Source organism: Symphodus melops, assembly GCF_947650265.1.
Source record: "Symphodus melops genome assembly, chromosome: 8".
NCBI lineage: Eukaryota > Metazoa > Chordata > Actinopteri > Labriformes > Labridae > Symphodus > Symphodus melops.
In genome coordinates, this window is record NC_136698.1 from 18,718,880 (window position 1) to 18,743,897 (window position 25,018).

Sequence of the window (25,018 nt, forward strand, 5' to 3'; positions counted from 1 at the left end):
CTCTCTCTCTCTCTCTCTCTCTCTCTCTATGTATCTATCAATGCAGCAACTGGCTCGTGGTGAGCCTTGGTAGATATTGGCCTCTACCTGACACAGAGGCCTGGACCTGTATCCAGCCAGGTCTTAGAGCTCCACTTCTCCTCTTTAGAAGTGGTACTAGTTGATTTGAGAGTAAGACAGAGCGATAGGGAGAAAGAGGGAGATAAAGACAGAATTCCAACTTCCAAAAGAGGAGAGTGGGAAGCTCAAACACACCAGTTAGAAGCCACTCTGCCAGTGAGGGACCATATGGGCCCCCTCCTTACAGGATAAGAGGGGACCCAGGAGGTCCCCCGTTATCCGTAAAGAGGAGAACACATGAGTCCCTCATCTTCTGGCAGGACAGTGCCAGAGTAAATCCACCAGCACCTGGCTCTTGGTGAGCCTTGGGTCTATGCTGACCTTGCTGGTGACTCTACCTGACACTGAAGCCTGAGCCTGGATCTATCCAGGTGTTTGAGCTCCATTGCTCCTCTTTGGAAGACGTGCTATGGTGGCTCAAACCACTCCTATTTATAACCTTGCTTTGAGGATTCTATGACGTATTACATTGCGTCATCAAAGGACCTGCTCAGATGGATTGTGACGTCGTCGCTTACCAAACAAAAACAAATAGCCATATGGCATGTTATGTTTCATTGTAAATACTGTAAGCCTCACGCTTTCTATTTTACTTAGATACTAAAGTTGCAAAATCATCCATGAATTACCATGCACGCACACACACACCACACACACAATCCAAAACGACATAACATTTCCATTCTACCGCGACCTGAAACCCACAAGCCTGTTCAAAGGCTGTGCGCAGCTGGACGTTGCGCAAAGGCGAGTTAAAGGCTGGATGGGCTTAAATATGTATTAGTCGTTGATGCAAACTGTGGCTACATTTTTCCGGATAAAAAGACAAGTAATTGGCTGCAGAAATGTGAGAACATTTATGCAAAATTGAATTCACTGAAGAAGATTATTTTTCAGTTTTTTGGACATCTATTTTGTGCTCGTTACACAATTCAGTCTGCAACGGCGTTTATGGTGTAGAAGACGTGCACCGTCATTACTCCACAGGCAAGGATGGCACAACAGACACGCAGCCACGCCACACTACCAGCTCAGACTGTATTTTACTCTCATGCCACTTCTTTTAAGGTTCACTTTCAAAAACCAAAGAGCGCACACTGCCACCTGCTGGCGCATGCCAAAATACCTAACGAAACTCAAGTTATTCATATCACACCATAAACAGCTAACAACATGTTAAATAAAAGGGACTGGACATAACTCCGAAAATAGATATTTTCAAAGCTGCTACATGTTCAAGGCTAAATATTTTAAAATCAAGAGGGGGACCTTTGGGGTTCCCCACTTGCAGAAGATCAATAAAGAAAGTATCTCTCTCTCTCTCTCTCTCTCTCTCTCTCTCTCTCTCTCTATCTATCAATGCAGCAACTGGCTCGTGGTGAACCTTGGTAGATATTGGCCATGCTGGGGACTCTACCTGACACAGAGGCCTGGACCTGTATCCAGCCAGGTCTTAGAGCTCCACTTCTCCTCTTTAGAAGTGGTACTAGTTGAATTTGAGAGTAAGACAGAGCGATAGGGAGAAAGAGGGAGATAAAGACAGAATTCCAGCTTCCAAAAGAGGAGAGTGGGAAGCTCAAACACACCAGTTAGAAGCCACTCTGCCAGTGAGGGACCATATGGGCCCCCTCTTTACAGGATAAGAGGGGACCCAGGAGGTCCCCCGTTATCCGTAAAGAGGAGAACACATGAGTCCCTCATCTTCTGGCAGGACAGTGCCAGAGTAAATCCACCAGCACCTGGCTCTTGGTGAGCCTTGGGTCTATGCTGACCTTGCTGGTGACTCTACCTGACACTGAAGCCTGAGCCTGGATCTATCCAGGTGTTTGAGCTCCATTGCTCCTCTTTGGAAGAGGTGCTATGGTGGCTCAAACCACTCCTATTTATAACCTTGCTTTGAGGATTCTATGACGTATTACATTGCGTCATCAAAGGACCTGCTCAGATGGATTGTGACGTCGTCGCTTACCAAACAAAAACAAATAGCCATATGGCATGTTATGTTTCATTGTAAATACTGTAAGCCTCACGCTTTCTATTTTACTTAGATACTAAAGTTGCAAAATCATCCATGAATTACCATGCACGCACACACACACACACAATCCAAAACGACATAACATTTCCATTCTACCGCGACCTGAAACCCACAAGCCTGTTCAAAGGCTGTGCGCAGCTGGACGTTGCGCAAAGGCGAGTTAAAGGCTGGATGGGCTTAAATATGTATTAGTCGTTGATGCAAACTGTGGCTACATTTTTCCGGATAAAAGACAAGTAATTGGCTGCAGAAATGTGAGAACATTTATGCAAAATTGAATTCACTGAAGAAGATTATTTTTCAGTTTTTTGGACATCTATTTTGTGCTCGTTACACAATTCAGTCTGCAACGGCGTTTATGGTGTAGAAGACGTGCACCGTCATTACTCCACAGGCAAGCATGGCACAACAGACACGCAGCCACGCCACACTACCAGCTCAGACTGTATTTTACTCTCATGCCACTTCTTTTAAGGTTCACTTTCAAAAACCAAAGAGCGCACACTGCCACCTGCTGGCGCATGCCAAAATACCTAACTAAACTCAAGTTATTCATATCACACCATAAACAGCTAACAACATGTTAAATAAAAGGGACTGGACATAACTCCGAAAATAGATATTTTCAAAGCTGCTACATGTTCAAGGCTAAATATTTTAAAATCAAGAGGGGGACCTTTGGGGTTCCCCACTTGCAGAAGATCAATAAATAAAGAAAGTATCTCTCTCTCTCTCTCTCTCTCTCTCTCCTCTCTCTCTCTCTCTCTCTCTCTCTCTATCTATGCAGCAACTGGCTCGTGGTGAGCCTTGGTAGATATTGGCCATGCTGGGGACTCAACCTGACACAGAGGCCTGGACCTGTATCCAGCCAGGTCTTAGAGCTCCACTTCTCCTCTTTAGAAGTGGTACTAGTTGATTTGAGAGTAAGACAGAGCGATAGGGAGAAAGAGGGAGATAAAGACAGAATTCCAGTTTCCAAAAGAGGAGAGTGGGAAGCTCAAACACACCAGTTAGAAGCCACTCTGCCAGTGAGGGACCATATGGGCCCCCTCTTTACAGGATAAGAGGGGACCCAGGAGGTCCCCCGTTATCCGTAAAGAGGAGAACACATGAGTCCCTCATCTTCTGGCAGGACAGTGCCAGAGTAAATCCACCAGCACCTGGCTCTTGGTGAGCCTTGGGTCTATGCTGACCTTGCTGGTGACTCTACCTGACACTGATGCCTGAGCCTGGATCTATCCAGGTGTTTGAGCTCCATTGCTCCTCTTTGGAAGAGGTGCTATGGTGGCTCAAACCACTCCTATTTATAACCTTGCTTTGAGGATTCTATGACGTATTACATTGCGTCATCAAAGGACCTGCTCAGATGGATTGTGACGTCGTCGCTTACCAAACAAAAACAAATAGCCATATGGCATGTTATGTTTCATTGTAAATACTGTAAGCCTCGCGCTTTCTATTTGACTTAGATACTAAAGTTGCAAAATCATCCATGAATTACCATGCACGCACACACACACACACACAATCCAAAACGACATAACATTTCCATTCTACCGCGACCTGAAACCCACAAGCCTGTTCAAAGGCTGTGCGCAGCTGGACGTTGCGCAAAGGCGAGTTAAAGGCTGGATGGGCTTAAATATGTATTAGTCGTTGATGCAAACTGTGGCTACATTTTTCCGGATAAAAGACAAGTAATTGGCTGCAGAAATGTGAGAACATTTATGCAAAATTGAATTCACTGAAGAAGATTATTTTTCTGTTTTTTGGACATCTATTTTGTGCTCGTTACACAATTCAGTCTGCAACGGCGTTTATGGTGTAGAAGACGTGCACCGTCATTACTCCACAGGCAAGGATGGCAACACTTATTTATATCTTGTACGCCAAGTACGTAAACGGTTGAAAGTCACCAGATAACACGATCACTTTTGAAACCGACACACCGGAACCTTTCTTGACCGAGTTGTTTCTGCGGGGATCATATATGAAGCAGGAAAGTCAAACTACCAAAACAATTTCAGTTATCAAAGTTATTTCCTTTGTGTGTCGTAAATGAGCTAAGTTTTTAAACTCTGAATGATCATGCTTTTAAGCTAAACTCCGAGACGAACACTCGCTGAAAGGTTTCTTCTGTCGGTCCGCGGTGACCAAGGTTACCGTTGGTGACGGCTCTGACGGCTGAAAACTGTGTTGGTATGAATGAAACGTACTCAGGTGAGCTAAAGACAGTAACAGTAACGTCATGAGAGTCAGTGAAACATTAACATGATCGTGACATGACATGTTGTCTCTGGTTGCTGCTCGTTCACTGTAAGGGCGAGGTGCGTTCAAGTTCCAGCACCGACATGGTTTTACTCGGTGTCAGTCTGATGAGGAGCGCTCGGTTCTTTTCCCGTCCCTTAAATCTGACAAGGAGCCTCCTTCAGAAACCTCCTTTCATCTATACGAAAACCACACAGTGTGTGTATCTCAGAAATGGTCCCCCTGTCTCATTCTACACCAATGGGAGGACGGTGTGTTTACGGACCACCTCACTGCTGCACCCGGGACCCGTGCTGACACGGGACGGACTTCACTTCCACACATCGGCCTCTGTCAGGGCCTTTCCGGCTCCCTTCCTGTGGCTGCTGCTTAAACCTCTGCAGAAGATCACAGCTATAATCCTGGGCAGGTAAAACACACACACACACACACACACACACACACACACACACACACACACACACACACACACACACACACACACACACACACACACACACACACACACACACACAGGCGCGGTCATTAAAAAAAAACATGAATTGACTTTGTAAACAGTTTTTGCTTTTCTGATGAAAAATGGACTATATTAGTTGCATGGTCTTCTTTGTCCACACCCTTCAGTCACAGTGTCTTTTCATACGGTCTTTTCCAAAGGTCAGAACTGAAGTTGTGGGAAAAGGCGTTTGAATTTTCTGCTGCCTTTACTTGGAACAAATTACAAACAGACCAGAAGCTTAATGAGCTGCTCATGTCATAAATTGCTCTCATTCTTAATCTCACTGTTTCCTCTTATATTCATGATGATGATTGAGAAGAGACATGACACACAAACATGCACACTGTTCATTTAGAGGACGTGTGTGTGTGTGTGTGTGTGTGTGTGTGTGTGTGTGTGTGTGTGTGTGTGTGTGTGTGTGTGTGTGTGTGTGTGTGTGTGTGTGTGTGTGTGTGTGTGTGTGTGTGTGTGTGTGTGTGTGAGAGTTAGCATGGGTCTGCTCTGGGTGTACGACCAAACACCAAATTAGGTGTGTGCGTTTAGCAGCCATGTGTTTTAGCGCTCTGTTACAGAGATAGATAGTCCAAGTTTGCAGCTACAGATGACAGCAGGCTGTAACGTTACTGACAAAACATTTTAGAATCATGACTCCTGTAACCACCAGCTGATACCTGCAGGTTGATGACAGGGAGGTTGATGAGAAAAGACAACATTTTACTGACATTTACCGAGCAGCTGGAGCTCATGATACAGGTTTTGTCATACTTAAAAACACAAACTGTATGTGCACTTCTGTTTAAAAAGCCTCGTTTGACCTTTTCCCTTAACAAGCCTGCATTTTAGTTATTCCTCTGAGCACACTTGTAGCTTTACTTCAACATGTTTTACCTGCTCTATTGTTGTGAACACATTGCAGGAGTATCAGGAAGTGGTGGGTGGCTCTCCCAGCAAACCGTCGGCAACTGTTGCGAGAGTGGACATGGCAGCGGCGGTGGTATCTGGCAGCTGGGACAGGGGTTACCATGGTCATTGTAGTCCTTCTTCTCCTGACCCACCTGGATGAGTCTCCAGTGACTGGACGGACACGCCTCCTGGTGGTTAACAGGGAGAAGTTCATGGAGCTGGCTGCTGTGATGTCAGAGGCGGTGAGAGAGAGAGAGAGAGAGAAGCAGAGAAAATGTGTGATCCTCTTTTGATGCCCTTTTTACAAAAGTGTATGATTTTCATATGAAGAGGAGAGAAATAAAAACAAACAAGACAGAAACTAGCACACAGTGTTCTTTCTAAACTGCTTGTATCTGTTTGTGTGAACGTTACTGATTTAAGTTACCTTTTAAATTCATGACGAGTTGCACTCTATATGTGGTTGCACCTTGTACAATGACACTAAATATATTCCTTTCTATTGTTTGTAGTATACGGAGGACTTTAAAGAGCTGATGGTCCCAGCCTCTGACCCCCGTCATCAGACGGTGGAGAGGGTGGTGCAGCACATAGTGAACAGGAACAAGGACATCCCAGAGGTGTGTGATGTCCCCTGGACCGTCCACGTGGTGCAGAGTCCCGATGTCAACGCCTTCGTCCTTCCCGTCCGTAACAGAGACAGATTCCTTCATTTCATTTGATCATCTTAACAGAGTCCTGACTGTTTCAGGAGGATTACAGCTAAACAGTCAAAGTATTGTTGAACAGAGTCGTTATTTAAACTACATACTTTAACCATTGCTCTGTAGTTCTGTATAGATCTTTAAAACATCACATGGCTCCTTCTTTTTTTTGTTTTGGTTGTAGAATGGGGAGGTGTTCATGTTCACAGGGATGTTGGAGGCTGTGGCGGATGTTCACCAGCTCGCCTTCGTCCTGGGACATGAGATGGCTCATGCTTTACTGGGACATGCTGTGAGTACAGATTGTAGAACTGTTTCTATTGATAGATTGATCACTGTATGAAGTACAGCAGGGGTGAATTAATTTAGTGGAAAGATTACCTTTTTTTTTTTTTTTTTTTTCTTTTTCAGAATTTTTAAAAGAATTTTTAAAAATCTTGTAAAATAAAGTTTTGTGAGTCGTTACGTACAGTCGCACGCTCACTTTAACAGCTCCTCCAATAAGCTTCAAGTTGTCTGCGTTCACTATGAGGATATTTTTTTATTTAAAATAAATAATTATTTTGTGTGTTGCTCCACGCAGGAATGAGGCGTGGGTATTAGGAAGATACGGAATGCGTGATTTTATTTATTATTACTAAGAAATTCAGATCCAAATACTTTTTGTTTTTCATCTTAATGGGTCCAAACTAATCACAGGGTAGCTGACAGCTGGCGTCAGATGCATTTTGTGCTGTCTGCTGCTGTTCACAGATATCTGTGGAGTCACTGAAAACACTCGGAGTGCTAATGTTGTTTAAGAGCAAGGTTTAGTTATTCAGAAGCTCTGCACAGCTGGACGTCTATTCGACAGCCGTTTGTGAAATACATGGTCCTCCTGTGAGTATGCGTCTCTCCATAATCATCATCATGATCGCCGTCTGTTTTAATGTATGAGGGAGTACAGCCAGTACAGTGTTGTTACATCAGCTGGTTTCTGATTCTGTGTGCTGTGACTGGCTGTGATGATACAGGAATTAGAGACTTGGATATGATTCTAATTCAATCAAATGATATTAAAACATGTTTGATAATAAGGCAATAAAGTAGAAGTCGCTCTTTGAAATAACAGATATTGTATCGATTAATCTATTCTTCTTCTTCAAAATGTCTGATGTCACTTTGAAACCTCCTTCTTCTCCTCCTTCTCCTTCTTCGTCTCCTTCTCCTTCGTGTGATGAAGCAGGGAGTATTTCCAGCATTTAAACGTCCTCAGAGGAAACGCTTGAAGGAGATTTTAATGGGTTGTTTGGAGTGAGTGTGAAAGGGTTTTGTAGGTGTTCTCTTTAAAACCTTCAAATCTGTTTAAGCGGTTTCAGTTCTTCTGGCGTAGACGAGAACGATCGATACGTTCCAGCTGACTGGCTCACCTCCCAAAAACTTTTTACCTTCTCTCCCCAATCCTATTTTTCTCTTTTTTTTTTTCAATATTACTTTCTTCACTCTAACCTTTTCTCCTCTTGTCATCCCTCCTCGTCCTCCTCTTCAGGCAGAACAGGCCAGTATGTCCCACATGGTCGACCTCCTGTCTCTGATTCTGCTGATGGCCATCTGGGCTGTGTGTCCTCAGGACAGCCTGGCCCTGCTGGGACAGTGGGTCCAGAATCAGGTCACTGAGGTGAGAACCAGACCGGACTGTCACCACCAAAAGTACAACTAAACTACAAGAACACTCACATTGTCGCACTAGTTTAGTTACAATTAAAACAACACAAACTACTTTACGGACTCTTGAACACGGACTCAGACAAAGGTGTGAACTCGTGATCACATGATTGGAACCAGGATTTAAGTTTAGTTGCAAAAACCCTGATGCTAATTTTAACTACCTTTCCTCTAACCAGCATGTCAGATTGATTCGTGTTATTTCACTTAATCTAAAAAACAGGTTGGTGATGTAAAAATCTTAAATTTGAGTATTGATCCCTGCTGAACTCCATTGTTACAATCTGCCAAAGAGGAGCATGTTTTATTTTAACATGAGCGTTCAACATGATCTCTCTGCAGTCTTGACGTTTGAGCGTGCTGACTTTGATTTAACAGTTTGTAATGTATCTCTGCCTTTTTGGACTGACTTCAAATCCCCCCTGTGTGTCTCTCTCTTTAAGTTGATGTTCGATCGGCCGTACAGCAGGAAACTTGAAGCTGAGGCCGATGAAGTGGGACTGCAATTAGCTGCTAAGGTATCATTGTAAATATGCTATGAGTCTAAAATGCTGTTGTAGTTGTTGTTGTACCTGTCCATCACTTCTTCCTCTCTAAATGCTGATGTATGTGATTTTATATGTAAAGCACTTTGTAAGCAGTTGTTTTTAAAGGTGCTGTATGAAGTTATTTATGACTTTAAGAAAATATTCCACAGATTTAACATTTAAAGTTCAATGCCAAACATTCACATTATTTTTCTTTTATTTACCATAGAACTCGGTTTACGCGAGGAGATCAGTCCGAGATGACACGCAGTTCAACAGTTTAAATAAAAATGAAACGGAAGGGGAGCTCCTACAGCACGCACACAGGGAGAAGAGTAGATCTAGCCACAGTAAGACAATCAGATTTCTGAGTTATTTGGGCTTTTAGCAGGACCTTCATGTTTTCCAAAGGTTCATGATGAACATTTTCAACATAGAATTCTCTGCAAACTATTTTCAATTCAGGGGGTTGTATATATATATATATATTTTTTAGTTTTGTACTTTTGCAACAAGGTGAAGAAACAGCCTGGTGGACTGAAAGCAGCAACGACAACTTCTGCTGTGAACTGCTGGAGGCCTATAAAGTGATAATATTAATTGAATGCAGATGGCCAAGCGTTGTCGCGCACATATGAAGGAGATCTCAGCTTTGGTTTGAAAATATCGACATCACAAAGAGAGATTCTGTTGTGATGATTTAGATAAATGTTAATGTCACAGGATGGAGACGATGTGTATGTGAGCCTCATTCGCCGTCTTGTTTTCATATAAGAAGTGTTTTAATGTTTTGGAAACGTTGTTGTCATTATGGATTTCTTGAAAGGACTCTGTGTATTTAATGATGTAGAATTGTTTATCTTGTCTTCAATCTTTATTTTACGAATTCACAGCGGTTCTTTTGTTTGTTTTTTATTCTCAATTGTCTTATTGGTGTCATCACTGTTTTGTGCAGTTTGCTTCATGTGCTCTATAAAAAAAACAGTTTCTGACAGTGTCGAAAGGAAGGCCTTGGACCTTTTTAACGACAGGTCTCTTCTCTGGGAGTGCAAATATTACAAACAAGCTTCCTCCTCAGAACTAGTTTGCAAAGGGAGCTGTTTCAGGATTTATGGGCGTAAAATCACACAGCACTATTGTGATTGGGTTACAGAAATCCAAAGTGCTTAGAGATTTATTACTCCATGATTATGATGGGATCAGTGAGGGCTTTCTCCTGCACTGAGATAAAGAAGTGCGGAGATATGATTGGCTGACAGACAGACAGGAGACGCCAGTATTTTTAAAACTGTGGGTAAGAAGATCTTTGCAGAACTGCAAAAGTACCATGAATTATCTCTAGTGTTTTTTGTTTTTTTTGCGATAACCTTTGTGTGACATTGAAAATTAAATCAACTGAACTGAACTACTCCCAATGCAGGTGTTGCTTTAATATAGTGTAATCTGTCTGCAGGCCACCAGGGGGCACTGTCGTCCAACTAAAGTTAACTCTAAAGATGTGAACGAGTGAGAATGGATTTTGCTATAAGACAGGACAGAGGGATGACACATTGTGTCTGTGCGTGTGTGCATTTTTGTTTCTGACTACATGGTGTGTGTGTGTGTGTGTGCGTGTGTGCGTGCAGGCGTGTGCAGATGTGAGAGCAGGCCCTGTGTTCTGGCAGCAAATGGAAATCAGAGACCAGCTGACGGGAGAACCTGACCTCCCTGAGTGGCTGTCCACACACCCCTCACACAGGAACAGATACACTCAGCTGGACCGCCTTGTTCCACAGGTACACACTCACACACCCTCACATTAATGGTTGTGTTTCCGTTCTATAAGTCGGCGCCTTCCTGCATCTCAGAATCTTGTGTGTGTGTGTCAAGTAAAAGCCTCTCTGATCTGTGCGTGTTAAGGAAACAGCCCAACACCTGCATGAACGTTACCGAGTGTAGCTGCAGGAGTCTTTATGGAACTAATGAAGCGTCTGGAGAGATGATAACAACCTGCAGACATGTGAAGAGGAGGGCAGGGAGGAAGAGGAGAAGGAAAGATGCAAGGTTTCAGAAACACAGGAAAAAAAACAAAAAACATTTTACCACTCAGGGGCTCGGGCGTCTGTTCACTAAACTAAACTGAAACTAAACGTCCTGAAAGGAAAGCAGCAGCCGCTCAATCTTACGGGCTGACACAGTCAACAGGGTGTCAAAGGGGAATTTGAGGGTGTTAAACCTGGTAATCTTTTTTCCACATGTTTGAGGCTTTAAATGACCCAGAGGAAGAAAATGTTCTGAAATTGCTCCAGTATATTGTTTAAGCCGTGATGAGTGCTAGAGCAGTCTGTATGGATAGAACCTTTTGTTGTAACAGCTGTAACATCACATCCATAGTTGAACCCCACAGGTCACTTGAGTGTACACTGCCTTGATCAGCGAGTTTGTTTCAGTTCATAATAATAAATAATAATAATACATTTAATTTGTAAGCGCTTTTACGAGGGCTCAAAGGCACTTTACATGTAAAAAAGAAATCACAGTAAACAGTTAAAAACAGTAGAAGAACATTAAAAGACAGAGAAACAGAAAGAGAAGAGGGGAAAGAAGAAGTTAAGTATTAAAAGCTAATTTAAAAAGGTGAGTTTTGAGCATGGTCTTGAAAGTTGGGAGGTGTGTGCAGGAACGGATGGGTTTGGGGAGTGAGTTCCAGAGGGAGGGGGCAGCGATGGAGAAGGCTCTGTCTCCCCAGGTTTGGTGCTTGGTCCGTGTAGGTGGGGAGAGGATGTTTCCTTCAGATGAGCGGAGGTCACAGGAGGGGGTGTGGTGGTGAAGCAGGTCTGTGAGGTAAGGTGGGGCCAGGTTATTTAGTGCTTTGTGTGTGAGGAGGATGATTTTAAACTGTATGCGGTGAGTGATGGGGAGCCAGTGCAGGTCACGGAGGACGGGGGTGATGTGGTCTCTGGAGCGGGTGTGGGTGAGCAGACATGAATAGTGACACTGACTGCATATAGTCTCATTCCTGTTTTTCGAATGAAAGTCTGGTATGTATGTCGAGAGTGATGTCACTGCTGTTTGTGGATAACAATCCTCTTCCTCTCTTCCATAAAGGTCTTTCTGTTATGTTGTCAGACACTGCGTGAGGAGGGAATCTCCTGGAGATACTCAGAAAAGTTTTTGTATTTATCTGCGAAATAAGAAGAAATAGACCTGAGGTGTCAGATTACTGTAACCTGCATCCACACTCAGTGTGTGTGTGTGTGTGTGTGTGTGTGTGTGTGTGTGTGTGTGTGTGTGTGTGTGTGTGTGTGTGTGTGTGTGTGTGTGTGTGTGGGTGTGTGGGTGTGTGGGTGTGTGGGTGTGTGTGTGTGTGTGTGTGTGCGTGCGTGCGTTGCAGAGAAAGATAGAGAGACATGCACAGTGTATGAGACAGCAGTCAGTTTAACCTTGAGTTAGACTGTTGGTACACAGTCAGACGCTCCGAGCAGCAAAAACGAACAGATGGGTAAACCACTAATTGTCCATCAAGTGTCATAGAGTGTGTGTGTATATGCTCTGTGTGTGTGTGTGTGTGTGTGTGTGTGTGTGTATCTCATCCATGTGTTGTATATCGTCCTCTAGCAGCCGTCTTTGTCGGGACGAGCTGCAGCTACAGGCAGTGAAGTGATGAGGACTGATTTTTGTGGGATTCACCTGTCCACTTTGCATATTTTTTCTGTGTGTGCATGTGTGTGTGTGTGTGTGTGTGTGAGGGTAAAGTGAAGACTCTTACAGCAAACTGTTGGCTCCAGCAGCACCTATGAGGCAGCTTGGGCGCAGCTCAGTGGGCTGAGATGATGCATAATGTGATGTTTTTAACCTTGCGCGGGGTGACAGCATCGAGATACTTAACCCACCTCTTGTGAGGGCACGCCACCTTCAAGAGAGCGCTCATCATCCTGAAGCAAAGCACATTAAGTCCACTGCCAGCATGGGAGGGGGAGGCTTTTGAGTGGGAATCCAAGTGCATGTGTGTGCTTAGAGTCCTGTAGGCGAGTCTAAGTGAGAGATTAATGAGTTGTGTGTGTGTGTGTCTGTGTCTGTGTCTGTCACACAACCTGTGAGGAATGATTATAATATTTATAACTGTGCTGCAGACTCAAATTTCTCTCTCCTGCTCAGATTGACATGAAACCTTGCATATAGATACAGTATATATTCTCCTCAGGAAAAAGCTCTCACACTTTAGGGATCCTCCTGCGTTACCTCTATCGCCATCATCAGGTCAAAATCAGTCCAGCACTTGTCACCTGCACACCTTTTTAAAGTGAGAACAATATGAATAGTACTAGAACATACTTTGGGATTGACGCTAAGAGCTTTAAACAACATGTCAGTATCTCTATCAAGGTGTGAAAATATGTCCCAGAAGTGTCTCTGCTTCAGATCATCTTAGTCCCTGCTGGTGGTGAACCTTTTGTTTGGAGTTATCATCAGTCTGTATGTGAATCTCTCTCTCTCTCTCTCTCTTTCTCTTTTTGTCTCTCTCTCTCTCTCTCTCTCTCTCTCTCTCTCTCTCTCTCTCTCTCTCTCTCTCTCTCTCTCTCTCTCTTTCTTTCTTTCTGTCTCTTTCTGTCTCTTTCTGTCTCTCTCTCTCTCCAGGCTCTGGAGCTGAGGGAGAGCTGCGATTGCCCGACACTTCCTGCCGCTGACCCTCGAGCCGTCTTCTCCCAGAGCGTCCGAGTGCTGCTAGAAAATGCCAAGAAGCAGCCGAGAGGAGAGACAGAGGGGGCCCAGAAACGGCCCCTGCCCCGTATCGCGGCCTCGCCGCTCCCCGCTGCACTGTCTGCCGCTCTCCTCGCACCATCTGCACCTCCTGCACCTCTACCTCGTGCTTCAACTGACGATTGCCAAGAAAGTAAAGTAGAGGTTGCTCTTCCTCCTCCTGCAGAGGAGTGAGGGTCCAAGCAGGAGGGGGAGAGCACCTGTTGACAGCACTGAGTCACAAACTGGTCAGCTATCATGTTCAATCAAATATTTATAGAAGGTCTAACTTTATTTTTTACGGTCTTTTAATTTCCCAGCCCTTGGCTGCTTGGGGTTCGGGCAGAAACGTCAGATTATTTTAATTACTGCTGCTAAATTTTCCTTGGCAATAAATCGATATGTTGATAATCAAATAGGTTTACTGCTACTTTCTTTTTCTTCTTCTTTCTTCTTCTTCTCTACCCAGCGTTGGCTCCTCCTGGTTTGGAGCCTGGTTTATAAAATTGTCCAGGGTTTTAATTCAGGGAAACATTTCAAGAAATAATGAACCAAAAATTACATTTACGAAGAATCAAGGCCACTCCACACCTTTCCCTCCTCAGCTTCCCCCTGTGAAAATGTCCCTGTGCTCACTGATGACAGAGCGGACCATAAATTAGTTTTGTTACTGTATTACTTCTTGATTATAAGTGTTTTAAAATGATACAATTTATGTTCATGCTGTAATTTTCTATGGAACCAAAAAGGACCAAAGCTCATAAAAAGCCTTCAGTTATATTTTTAACCCAAACTGTGAGAGAGGGGAGACCTCTGTCCAAATTACACAAATACTGTTGGCAATAAAACATAAAATTGTGCAGTTAAGACAGTCTTCGTCTTCAGACGTCTGACTGTCATTTTGGGTGAACAAAAACAAGAAATCACTCAATATCGGGGACTTTTTCCTACAGTCATATCAAAGTTTAAATACTGCTATCTTGACAGCCCTAACATTAATTAGACATGTTCCGAGGAGAAGCACGATGAACCTTAAAGCTTCCATACATGCTGAGATTAATATGTGCATTATTCATGGACACTCAGAAAACACAGAGCAGAGTAAGCACTTTGTGTGTGCATGTTGGAGGTAGAGGACGTCTACACTCTCATTACGACTGCTGCATTCTCAGGCCACACACACACACACACACACACACACACACACACACAGAACTTTTTGCCTCCTGTAGCCTCAGGGACTTAATGGTGTAAATGTATGCCCTTTTGTTTGCAGGTTTTTAAAGCTAGACTTCTGCTCAGCAATGCTAAATATTCAGCGTCAAGCTCAGAGAAATCTTTCCTGGGATTTTGTAAAATCTTCTTTAACAAGGCGAACTGACAGAGAAAACATTTTTATTTACAACCCGCAGAAGAACCCCCGATTGAGTGAGTGTGTGTGTGTGTGTGTGTGCTGCAGGGTGACACACTGGATTTAACTGAGAAATCAAAAAAGACATTGCTGTGTTTTAACCTTTATAAAATCAAAACAAATGTATCATTAAAAAAATTTCAGACAAACGTTTTAGCGTGTTGTCAACGTGTTAATTTGAATTTCCCTCGGGATCGATATCTATCTATCTATCCATCTATCTATCTTAATTTCTGCGTTAAGGTTGCACAGCCTAATGTGGATACTCATCCAACTGCCCTTTTTTTGTTCTGACGCATTCTTTATTTTTAAAAGATACAATTCTGAATCCTGGTTAGAAGCTTTAAACATCTTTTATATATTTGTTATAGAACTGTCTGGACAGGTCCCTGTTTATTTTTGGTGTGAGATGTCCACACAGCTGATACTTTTTAATTCCATTACTACCAACATGTAAATTTTTTTAAGATTGTTTTGTTGACTTTTTTTCCTCCATTCAACGGGGAAAGCTGAAAAGAGACAGTCTGGACAATGACATACACTGAGTGTTATTTATTTAAGAGTGTGCATTGTCTAGATAGGCACAGCAAGCATAGTCACATTTCAGCAGGAAACAGTTATCTTTTATTGACTTTTTGCTGTTTGTTTACACGACAGAGTTTTGACTCCTCCAACAAAAGGGCAAACTTTTGAAAACGGTAGCATCTCTGTCATCCTGTTAAATGAATATAAACACGAACAGTTCCCATTTAAAAGACTTTTTACACATGAGCATTAAACTTTCAGTCAATAGCCAAGAGAGAGTTGGTTCGAATATAACAGTAATGTCAGACTGCAGAGTTGTGTTTGTGAAAGTCCACATTTTAAACTCTCTTTGTAGTTTAGGGTAACTTGGAGTAAAACCCCACCTCACCGTCCGTCTGTTCGTCATTTTCTGTATTTTTACACCTCATTACTCTGTAGAAGGAAAATAATGTGTGCATGAGCTCGAGGTATTTTATTAAAAAGTCTCACCAACATCTACGGGCCGAGCATGTCTACTAAAGCGGTTATCAAGGACACCTGAATGTGGAACCTTTTGTAAAACTAAAAACTGTTTTCTGTGGATCACTTTCGTGGAAGCGTTGTCTAAGCGCTTTTGTTTGCATATAGACAAAACAATACATAAATTCAACAAGAGCCCAATCGTGATGTCTGGATGATGGTTCAGAGCATTCCCAACTCTCCAGCTCCTGTGGGTTGTCCCTGACCTCTACAGGTCAAAGGTCAGGGGGGATCGCTAACGCTTTGAACAACATATTCTCACAATTTAAGTTAAACCAAGTCCGAATAATTTGATCTACCTTTTTTTATTAAACAGACAATGAAAGAGCCAAGAAATTACTTTCAGATTTCTTTTCAACGTCTGGGTGTTTTTTCTATCTCAGATTTGCTTTGTTGGGAATATAACGACTCTCTGCTCTCAATCAGTCAAACGCAGACCTCATGTTTCCTTTTTGTAGTTGTGTTCACACTGAAGCATCTGCAGCTCTCTTAGCACACACACACACACACACACACACACACACAACGTGGGACATTCACACCCAAAAGGTAATTGTAATGAGTGTGATACAGTACACATACACACATACACACTCTGAGTAATTGTATAGCCTGCTGCTGGAGTCTAAACAATACTGCGACAGAAAGCTCAATCAGGGAAACAAAGAGACAGCAGTCAGAAGGAGAGAGGGGACCGAAATAGAAAACAGACAAAGTGGAGCTGTGGGGATTGACAGCAGAGAAAAAAAAGATGTTATTCAGGTGTGAAAAAGAGACACTTTTTTTCTTATTTACATTTGAATACAGCTTTAAATCTGCACAGGAGCGTCCTGCTGTATTCTGTGTGTTTACACGTGCAGCCTCAGGCAGACAGCATCTCTTCCACACACTCAAGTCAGAAATCAGACGTCTGTAAATTCACCTCTACTCTTATATTATTTTCTGCTTGTGTTTTCTTCTTCCTCCCACCAGAGACGTCGGGCTGCTTCTGAGACCTCGACAAACTGCTCGCAGGTATTTCAAGGTATCGACGAGCAGCGCCGAGGAGAAGACGAAAAAGCAGTGAAGACAGAACACCCACAATCCACAGAGAGAGAGACAGAGATGAACGCAGACTTAAGTTTCTGTTTCTCCAACAAAATCTTTCTCAGAGAGAGTCGGGGCAGCGAGAGAGCAAAAGCACACATCTGCTGTGTAGGTGGCTTCATGACGTCCCAGAATGCTGTCTGCGTGATCTGTGACCTCCATGTGGAGAGCTGCTCCAAGTGGCTCTTCCTCATATCATACACACACGAACACAGACACATGCATTTAACTGAAGGGATATGGTGATGGAAATGTGTGCGTGTGGTGAAAGTTGTGGTGTCCTTCCAATGTGCATTAATTATACATGTGGCATGTGGGCGTCTGATTGAAATGAATATTTTACTGCTTTTAATCACTGCCATCGCCAGAGTGATGGAGCATCTGGCTGTTACCTGGGTAATTACAGATTCTCTCTCTCTCTCTCTCTCTCACACACACACACACACACACACACACACACACACACACTGTGTCTGCAGTTTGAGACCGACAGACTCCAGAGGATTACTAATGAGGCACTATTAGATTTTGAATGTTTTAAAGTAACACCTCTGATAATATAAAGATGCTCCATCTTTTGTTGCTTTTCTTCAACACTTATCAGCAAGAAGCTTTTAAAAATCCAGAAGGGAGGATTTACCTGTTTACCTTGATCTAATTGACCACTCCATCTGCACCCGTGAATCCTTAGCCATGATTGGCTATATGACTTGTCAGATGCAGGACTTATTTTTGAATCAACCGTTTAGGTTGTGTTTCGCTAACGGCATGTCTGGAAAGCATCACCAACTATATGTTGCATACTTTGTTGTGGAATAATGGCAACAACACAAGGGCCTTTTTGATGATTCATGAAGACCACTTCCACTGCCTCCATATTTTCTGAAGCCATCTTTGAGTGAGTTTCTGAGATCTCATGTCTGTGGACTCTCCACTGAGAAATCATTACTACAAACAGCAGGTGTGTGGTCTAACGGCTCGGCTGAATCATCTAGTGTGTGTTCAGAGGATTGTTATGTAAAAGAAGTTACGAAGGGTTTCACTTTATGTCTGCAGACTAAGGCAATCTACTGAAGAAATTCCAAAACATTTCATTAACCATTTAGACTCCAGATACTGAATGCACAATAAAAATGCATTTAACTGCAATACCCGTTTACCCTTCAGTTCACACCTGAGACCAGAATGATGAAGACCTATCTGTCACTGTGAGGAACATAAAAACTGTTCCTCTCTGCTGTCGAGCTTTTAAGATTTTTTTTCAGAGAACTCCGCTTCTGTCATGAAACCACAAACTAACACATGCGTCACAGTAAGTAAGAGTTATTTCTTTTTTTTTTTTAAATCTGTATTTTTTTGCATGAGGTTTGGTCTGTGGGCTCTCTGTTGAAGGAGGGGAGAGTCGGGTCATCAAGGCCATCTTTGGATTCTCTTTCAACACCTTCCTTTAATGGCTGTCCTCAGTCTCTCTTATCATCTCTATCTGTGCCCCTGAGTGTGTGTGCATGTGGGTGTGTATTTGGTGCATGTGTTCATGGTTGAACTGGTTGCGGTTCTTATAGTCTGCCTGCTCTGATGCTATTAGAGATTAGGATGTTAACACAGTCCCTCATCTGCCTGCATCGATCGCAGCCCTCGCAGTGGAATCACATTAATACTAACAACGTCAGGTACAAGCTTTGTAGCTCTCTCTCCCCCTCGCTCTTCTCTTACATCTGCTTCTCTGTCACTGTTGATTTAAATTTGAATAACCAGCTTTCTTTCAACACGGAGAGGGTGCAATTTAATGAAGAGAACGAGCAAAAGAAGATTTCAGATGTGGAAATGAGATGAGATGAAATGGTTTATATCAGTCTTCCTCGGCAGCTTTCAGTGTCTGAGCTCATACATCAAGTCACAGCGCGTGTGGAGCGAGTGTGTGGAGATAGTGAACACGTCCTTTTTTTAAAATGAACACCAGGAGACAAAACTCACTTAGCCAGGGACACGAGGCAAAGAGTGAGAATAAAGATCAGTGATGAAAATGAACATGGTCGCTCTGATTACTCTCTGATAAGGACATGCCAGTTCACGACAAGTTCGCCTCTGTTATACAAGAATTATTCTCTGTAAATACATTAACAATACAATTATTCTATGTAAATCCTTCATCAATTTGTTTGTCTTTGAAACAACAGAAATCGTTTCTATTGCATTTTCCTCCCGAAATAGTTTGAACGATGTGGGTTTGATTTTGTTATTAACATGCATAAAGATGTTGTTTATTAGTGAAAAACGACAAAAAAAGATTTATTTTCTTGAATTTAGTAATTATATTAATTTTCATTGATAAGGCTTAAACGTGCTAACATTTCTTAGGATTAAAAAAGTACTGTGTGATTCTGTTTGTTGGGCAAAAATTATGCAACATACCCTGCATTGTTTTAGTCCCTAAAATGCTCTATGTGACAAGCTTTACATAAAACATCATTTACATTAAAATCTCAAATGCATCATTTTTGGAAATGAAAAATTATAAAATGAGTTTTGCTCAAGCACGCTGCTATGTTATTTTTTAAGCTTAAACATGTGTAAGGAAAGGGGGCGGGGGGGGGGGGGGGGGGGGTTAATACTCCTGCAGTAATCATGTATGTGTGTATGTATGTGAACATGTTGTGAGTGTGTCTGTCTGCTCACAGCTACTTACCAGGGATATTATGATGGATTAAACCAGGAATAGATTAGATTAGAATTAGAATCCTTGTATGTTTATTTCTGAGGCGTTTGTTTGAAATTTGACGTTTTAATTCTGGCTTAGAGTCGGAGGAGAGCAGCAGAACATCTGAGGAAACTTTAATGCCACATGCTGCATGCTTTTAGCAAACAGACTCTGCGCCAAAACCTCAGTGACTGGGAATAAGCATGCTTCCTGTTGGTGCGAATCCAGCTGAATTCTGTGAACTGTAAGTTTAATGAGGAACTTTGATAGCTGAGACTTAGAAATTGTAAGGAAAACCCACAGAGCCCTTACGAAACCAAAGCACCATCTCACATTATGCCTCAAAGTCCTGCAGATCTGCCAAGAAAATTAACTTCCCTGTGCTCCAGTGTGTGTGTCTCATTCAGTCATGCGTGTACAGAGAGGGGGGAGGGCGTTTTAAACCAGTGTAGAGAATCTTATTTCTGCTCTCCCTCATGTCTTCTCAGTTCTCCTCCCCTTCACTTGTCCTCTCAGAAAACCCCCATCTACCCCAACAGCCATCCATCCATCCAGCCATCCATCCTCACTCTGCTTTAGAAGTACTGTCTGCTCACTGTCTCGTTGCCATGGTTTCCATTATGCTTGCTGACTGCTGTGGTTTGAAGGGCAAAGCATTTTTGATGGGTAATATTTAGAGAGAAAACGAGAGAAGGAAAGCATTAAGAGGAGTAATACGTGCAAAATATTTTCCTTTGTCTTATTTGATTATTTTATGTTATCTCAAACACACACACACACACAACACACACACACACACACACACACACACACACACACACACACACACACACACACACACACACACACACACACTAACACATCTTCGATCTACATCCCCAGGGGTCAGGGAGGTATAAAGGAAGCTCCACGCTGATACTCCTCCCTGGACTTGGACGTTTAGCTCCAGCAGGTCGATAAGCAGGTGGTTCAGCGACTCCGACTCTCTGTGGGACAAGCTGCAGTTACACACAACCACATCAGCCTACAAGGCCTGTTATTACACTCAGTAACCATTTTGCACACTGTGTATGAAACAGACTGTTTATTATTGGATATTCCACCAGGGTTTCACCTGTTGGTTTTAAGACTTTTTTGAAACCTAAACCCAGATGTATGCCTCTTTGTTGAATCCACACCAATGTGGACACTACTTGTGCATTGGTGTGTCTCCATTGCTCTGCAATTCTATGCCCACAAACGCTAGTTCGCAGTGGTGACGGTTTACAGTTCCGCCAAATTCTCTGCTTGTTAGTGTGCAGGAAATCATGGTAGCTAAAACCAATTGAATAAGGGTTGTTATGCAGGGTGCTATGATACTTTCCAGTGGTAAAATCATATATTTTTTTAGTTTTTAACTGATAGTTGCACACCTCTCAAACTGAAAAGCACGCAGCAGAAAAAACTCACCCATCCACGGGCCACCACAAATAATTCAGATTATTGACTAATAAACTCAAATGACACCTAGCAGACAACTAGCAGTTCCCACCTGTTACTCAATGGGGCCACACCCCTAATTCTATGTCACTTTAAGCCTAAATATAACATAAACAGTAGAGTTTAATAAAAATGAGCTGTAGAGACAAAATGATAGGCTGTAGACATGTTTATTTCTGTTGTAAAGTTTGATATTTTAACATGGGGCTCTATGGGGATAGACTCACTGCAGGAGACAGCCTCTAGTGGACAGTAGAGGAACTGTAGTTTTGATCGTTTTTCATGTTGGCTTTTCTAAGGCCTGGAGGCTGACTTTGGTTGTAAAAATGGGAAAAGGGGATTTGCTCTGTTTTGGCAGTGTGTGATGAGTGTAGCGGGTTTGAGTGTGAGTCTGTCAGAAATCAAGCTAAAAGCTTTCACTTTTTTTAGCTGACCTGGTTGGAGAGAGAGGAGGAGAGAGCAGGGGGTGAGATGGTTGCGGAGTGTCTGTGTGTGCTGGTGAAACAGAAATATATAGGAGAGCATAGAGAAGGAATAAAGCTCAATCCTTTTACCACCACACACATTACCCTCCCTTCCCCCTCTTTCTTTTATTGTAAGGTTCTTAGGGGCTTCCTTAACTTTTAATAAGAGTCTTTAATAAGTCCCCAGATCACGGCTCGGTCGGTCAGGGCTTCCATTCCAACACGGCTCTGCTTAATCTCTCTCTAAAATAGATCTGCTCCCTCCACTCCGTGGCTCCTCTCTCTGTATTCCTCCACAAAGACTGTCAGAGTATTTCATAAACTACAGAGGGATCAGGCAAGGTTGTGTCGTCCTCTGTGGTTTGTTGGAGGTCTAAGAAATGAACATGTGTCCACAGATGTGCTCGTTTTTTGTTATAGGATCAACAGAAATTGCGGTTTAGCAGCTTCAGAGATCTAGTTTAGCTCTTCTTTTTTAATACGTTTTTATTTATGAATCTGGCACAAAAGCTGTTGCATCAGCCAAACTTTTCCAAACATTTTTTACATTACAAACTCAGTTTTTAATGTTCCATCTTTATAAAAAAAAAAGTCTACCCTTCTCCTTCAGGCTTGACATGATCAACAACACATTATAAACGTTAGCTGAGCTTTAACCATGTGTCGAGCATAACAATCTGCATAATTACAGTTCGTTTTACTGCGCATGCCTTCCTGATTCCTCGAAAAACAGAATCAAATATATGGTTGTGAAGGAATAAGACCATATAACAGCCATAAAGAGATTTCTGGTTTGTTTTTCCCCTCCAGCCGGTGATATGTAAGTCCACCAGTGACTATCCATTCACCATAACCATTACACTAACACTATGAATTGCAAAAACAGCTCCTGAAATGTGTTATGGGTGCTCGGAGTTCCCGCTCTGCTCGGCCTGCTCGCTGTTATTATGGTGCGTTTGTGTGTCATACTTTAGTTTCAGTCTCTTTGGCCTACTTAGACGTGTTGTAAGTAGCACGCTGAGCGGCTCCTCTCGTCCCCGTGGACTTGGGCTGAATAATTGAGCGGTGCTGAGGCTGGGTAATAAGCTACACTGCTGCTGTAATAACCTGCCGGACAATGTGTGTGTGCTGCTCGTGCTGCTTGTGCGCAGTAATGACTACTATTACTCCAGGGCTCGGGAAGCAGACACTTTCTGTTCCAGGAGCCAGACATGTTATACTGCATCATGTGTTATCTATGTTCAGGCTGTAGGACTAAAGATGAACAATCTGTGTTATTATCCTTTAGGTCAGGTAGAGAAGAGCATCCTGAGGAGCAGGTGTCTTCCATAAGAGGTTTTTATAATCCATAAAATATGTTTGAATCCTTTTTATTGTATTTTTGTTTGTATACTGTAGCATTATCATTGTTGTATTATCAGTTATAACTTGTTTTGTAAGGATTATAAGAATTTTTATACGGAAACTAGATTTATGCTTACTGACCTGCAGTCTGAGTGCCTGCATGTAATGTGATCGAATTCATTTCTAGCTTGCTTGAAGGCGATATATGTGCACTGCTTAACTTATTTTATGGCAATTAGGATGAAACTGGTTTAAGATTAGGTTTAATATGCTTTAGGTTTGAAATTAGCCTTGCAGAGAAAACACATAGCTCTGTTGACTTACAATAAACAAGCATAAAACAAGTTGATATGTAATAGTTTATTTTCATAATTTTGTTTTTATTTAATTATTATTTTTATTTCCACAAAAGTAGTAGCCTACACGTTTGATATTCTGGTTCACACTTCTTACCAGTAGGTGGCGGCCAATTCAATATGTGCCGACCGCGATAAAACCAAGAAGAAGGACAGATCGTAACAAGATGGCAGCGTTGATGTTAGCAGAGTGAGCTAACATTTCACTAAAATGTGAAGTCGAGTGCGCTAATTACAGTGCTTAACTAAAATGTGAAGCCATCACAGATTACATTCATTTTAGGATCCGGATCCGGATAGCCACTGAATATACATCAATTTTCTCAGAGGAATATAAACGCCTCTGGATGTCACCGCTTTGGTGACATCCAGAGGCGTTTATATTCCTGTGTGCTTCACACAGTTTATCACCTGACAAAGTCAGTGGATTTTTTGGTAAGTTTCTACGTCATGCTATTCTATTTTTTCCCCAGCTGATGATGTCAACACACCTGTTATATCCTAATTAACAGATAAAAAAAACTTTTAATACTGTTGGGGTTTCAGGTTATACGCTTGCAACTGTTCACAAAGCTTATTGAGGTCCTGACTTGCCATGGGGTGTTCCACCTCCCTCAATGTATTTGAATAGCTGGTAAACACCACTCAGCTGCCCTCCTTCCCTGCAGAGCAACAGCAACAGTGTCAGAGTACAGCTGAGTAAACCTGTCCTCTTCTATAAACTCCCACCAGCATCAAATAGATCTCCTCAATTCTTAATGCAAACCTAAACCTGAAATACCTTCAACCTATACGCTCCACAGATGGTCTTTCATCGCTTTGTTTGCTGTTTGATTGACTGCTTGTCTGATTGTTTTGTTGACTCTTTTTAACAATTCACAAGTATAATAATAATAAATGCCATTCCTGATGCCACAGTCTCCTGTGTTTTGCCTCTCACAGAAGACGGTGTTGCCTCCTGGTTACTGAAACACAACAAATCAGAGGCGGAGGGGAAGAGAAGCCATTCATCACAAAGTTGTAGTAGACGTTTATGCTTTTGTGTGCAGTCACACAAAGGTAAGTGTCTGTGTTCACTTTGAAAGCACGTCACTCGTTCTGCAGTCATCGCCGCTGTGCCGCATGCAACAGTGTGCTGCACTCAAACACAACACACATGCAGACTGACAGGAAAGGGGAGGGGCGGGGGTTGGGGGGGGGGTAGACGTCTGAGTGTCTCCATTCTGCTACTGACGTTTATCCTCCGACTCGTTCTGACTGACAGCTAACCTGATGCTCTGCCGTTCAGTCACACTGCTGCGCAACGTGCTTGTGTTCAATGAAAGCGTCATGTTACAGAGCTAACTAACTTTAGAAATCACACACACTTCCTCACATACACAAACACTCACTCACAGGAGCTGTCGGCGTGATGAATGTTCCCTCTCAGAAAAATCTGCTGCGAGCCTAAACACATCCAACTGTGTTTGTGTGTACACGGCTTTTGATCATGAATACTTTAACCAATACACATATTAAACCTCTCTCTCTCTTACTCCACCCCCCCCCCCCCCCACACACACACACACACAAAATAACATGCCTGACTTCTCTTAAGTCACTAACAGCAGACCAACTCTGCTTCTGCAGTTGAGAGCCAACCCAAGGTCCACAT

The 25,018-nt window shown here is 42.6% G+C and overlaps 1 protein-coding gene across 4 annotated transcripts; it reads left to right on the forward strand.

Moving 5' to 3' along the window:
- Positions 1-2,902: 2,902 nt before the first annotated feature.
- Positions 2,903-13,898, forward strand: oma1 (OMA1 zinc metallopeptidase). Of its 4 annotated transcripts, none has more exons than XR_013779779.1 (9): positions 2,903-4,835; positions 5,842-6,070; positions 6,341-6,514; positions 6,717-6,824; positions 8,061-8,189; positions 8,680-8,754; positions 10,389-10,538; positions 12,137-12,244; positions 13,381-13,451. XR_013779779.1 is itself a non-coding variant. In XM_079351395.1 (9 exons), exons 1-9 carry the CDS (start codon positions 4,364-4,366, stop codon positions 13,675-13,677), a joined length of 1,533 nt encoding a protein of 510 aa, XP_079207521.1. In that variant the 5' UTR covers positions 2,903-4,363; the 3' UTR covers positions 13,678-13,898. The 4 variants fall into 4 exon arrangements, 3 of the variants coding, with proteins under 3 accessions (XP_079207521.1, XP_079207520.1, XP_079207522.1); XM_079351395.1 differs by lacking the exon at positions 12,137-12,244 and having other exon boundaries at positions 2,903-4,378; positions 4,480-4,835; positions 13,381-13,898; XM_079351394.1 differs by lacking the exon at positions 12,137-12,244 and having other exon boundaries at positions 13,381-13,898.
- Positions 13,899-25,018: the final 11,120 nt, after the last annotated feature.

Excerpts from the sequence above, each read along its gene's own strand:
- oma1 (XM_079351394.1), top strand. The coding sequence starts at position 4,441 with ATGACATGTTGTCTCTGGTTGCTGCTCGTTCACTGTAAGGGCGAGGTG. Across the intron at positions 6,825-8,060 it reads ATGCTTTACTGGGACATGCT|GCAGAACAGGCCAGTATGTC; the intron begins GTGAGTACAGAT and ends CCTCCTCTTCAG. Across the intron at positions 8,755-10,388 it reads GACTGCAATTAGCTGCTAAG|GCGTGTGCAGATGTGAGAGC; the intron begins GTATCATTGTAA and ends GTGTGCGTGCAG.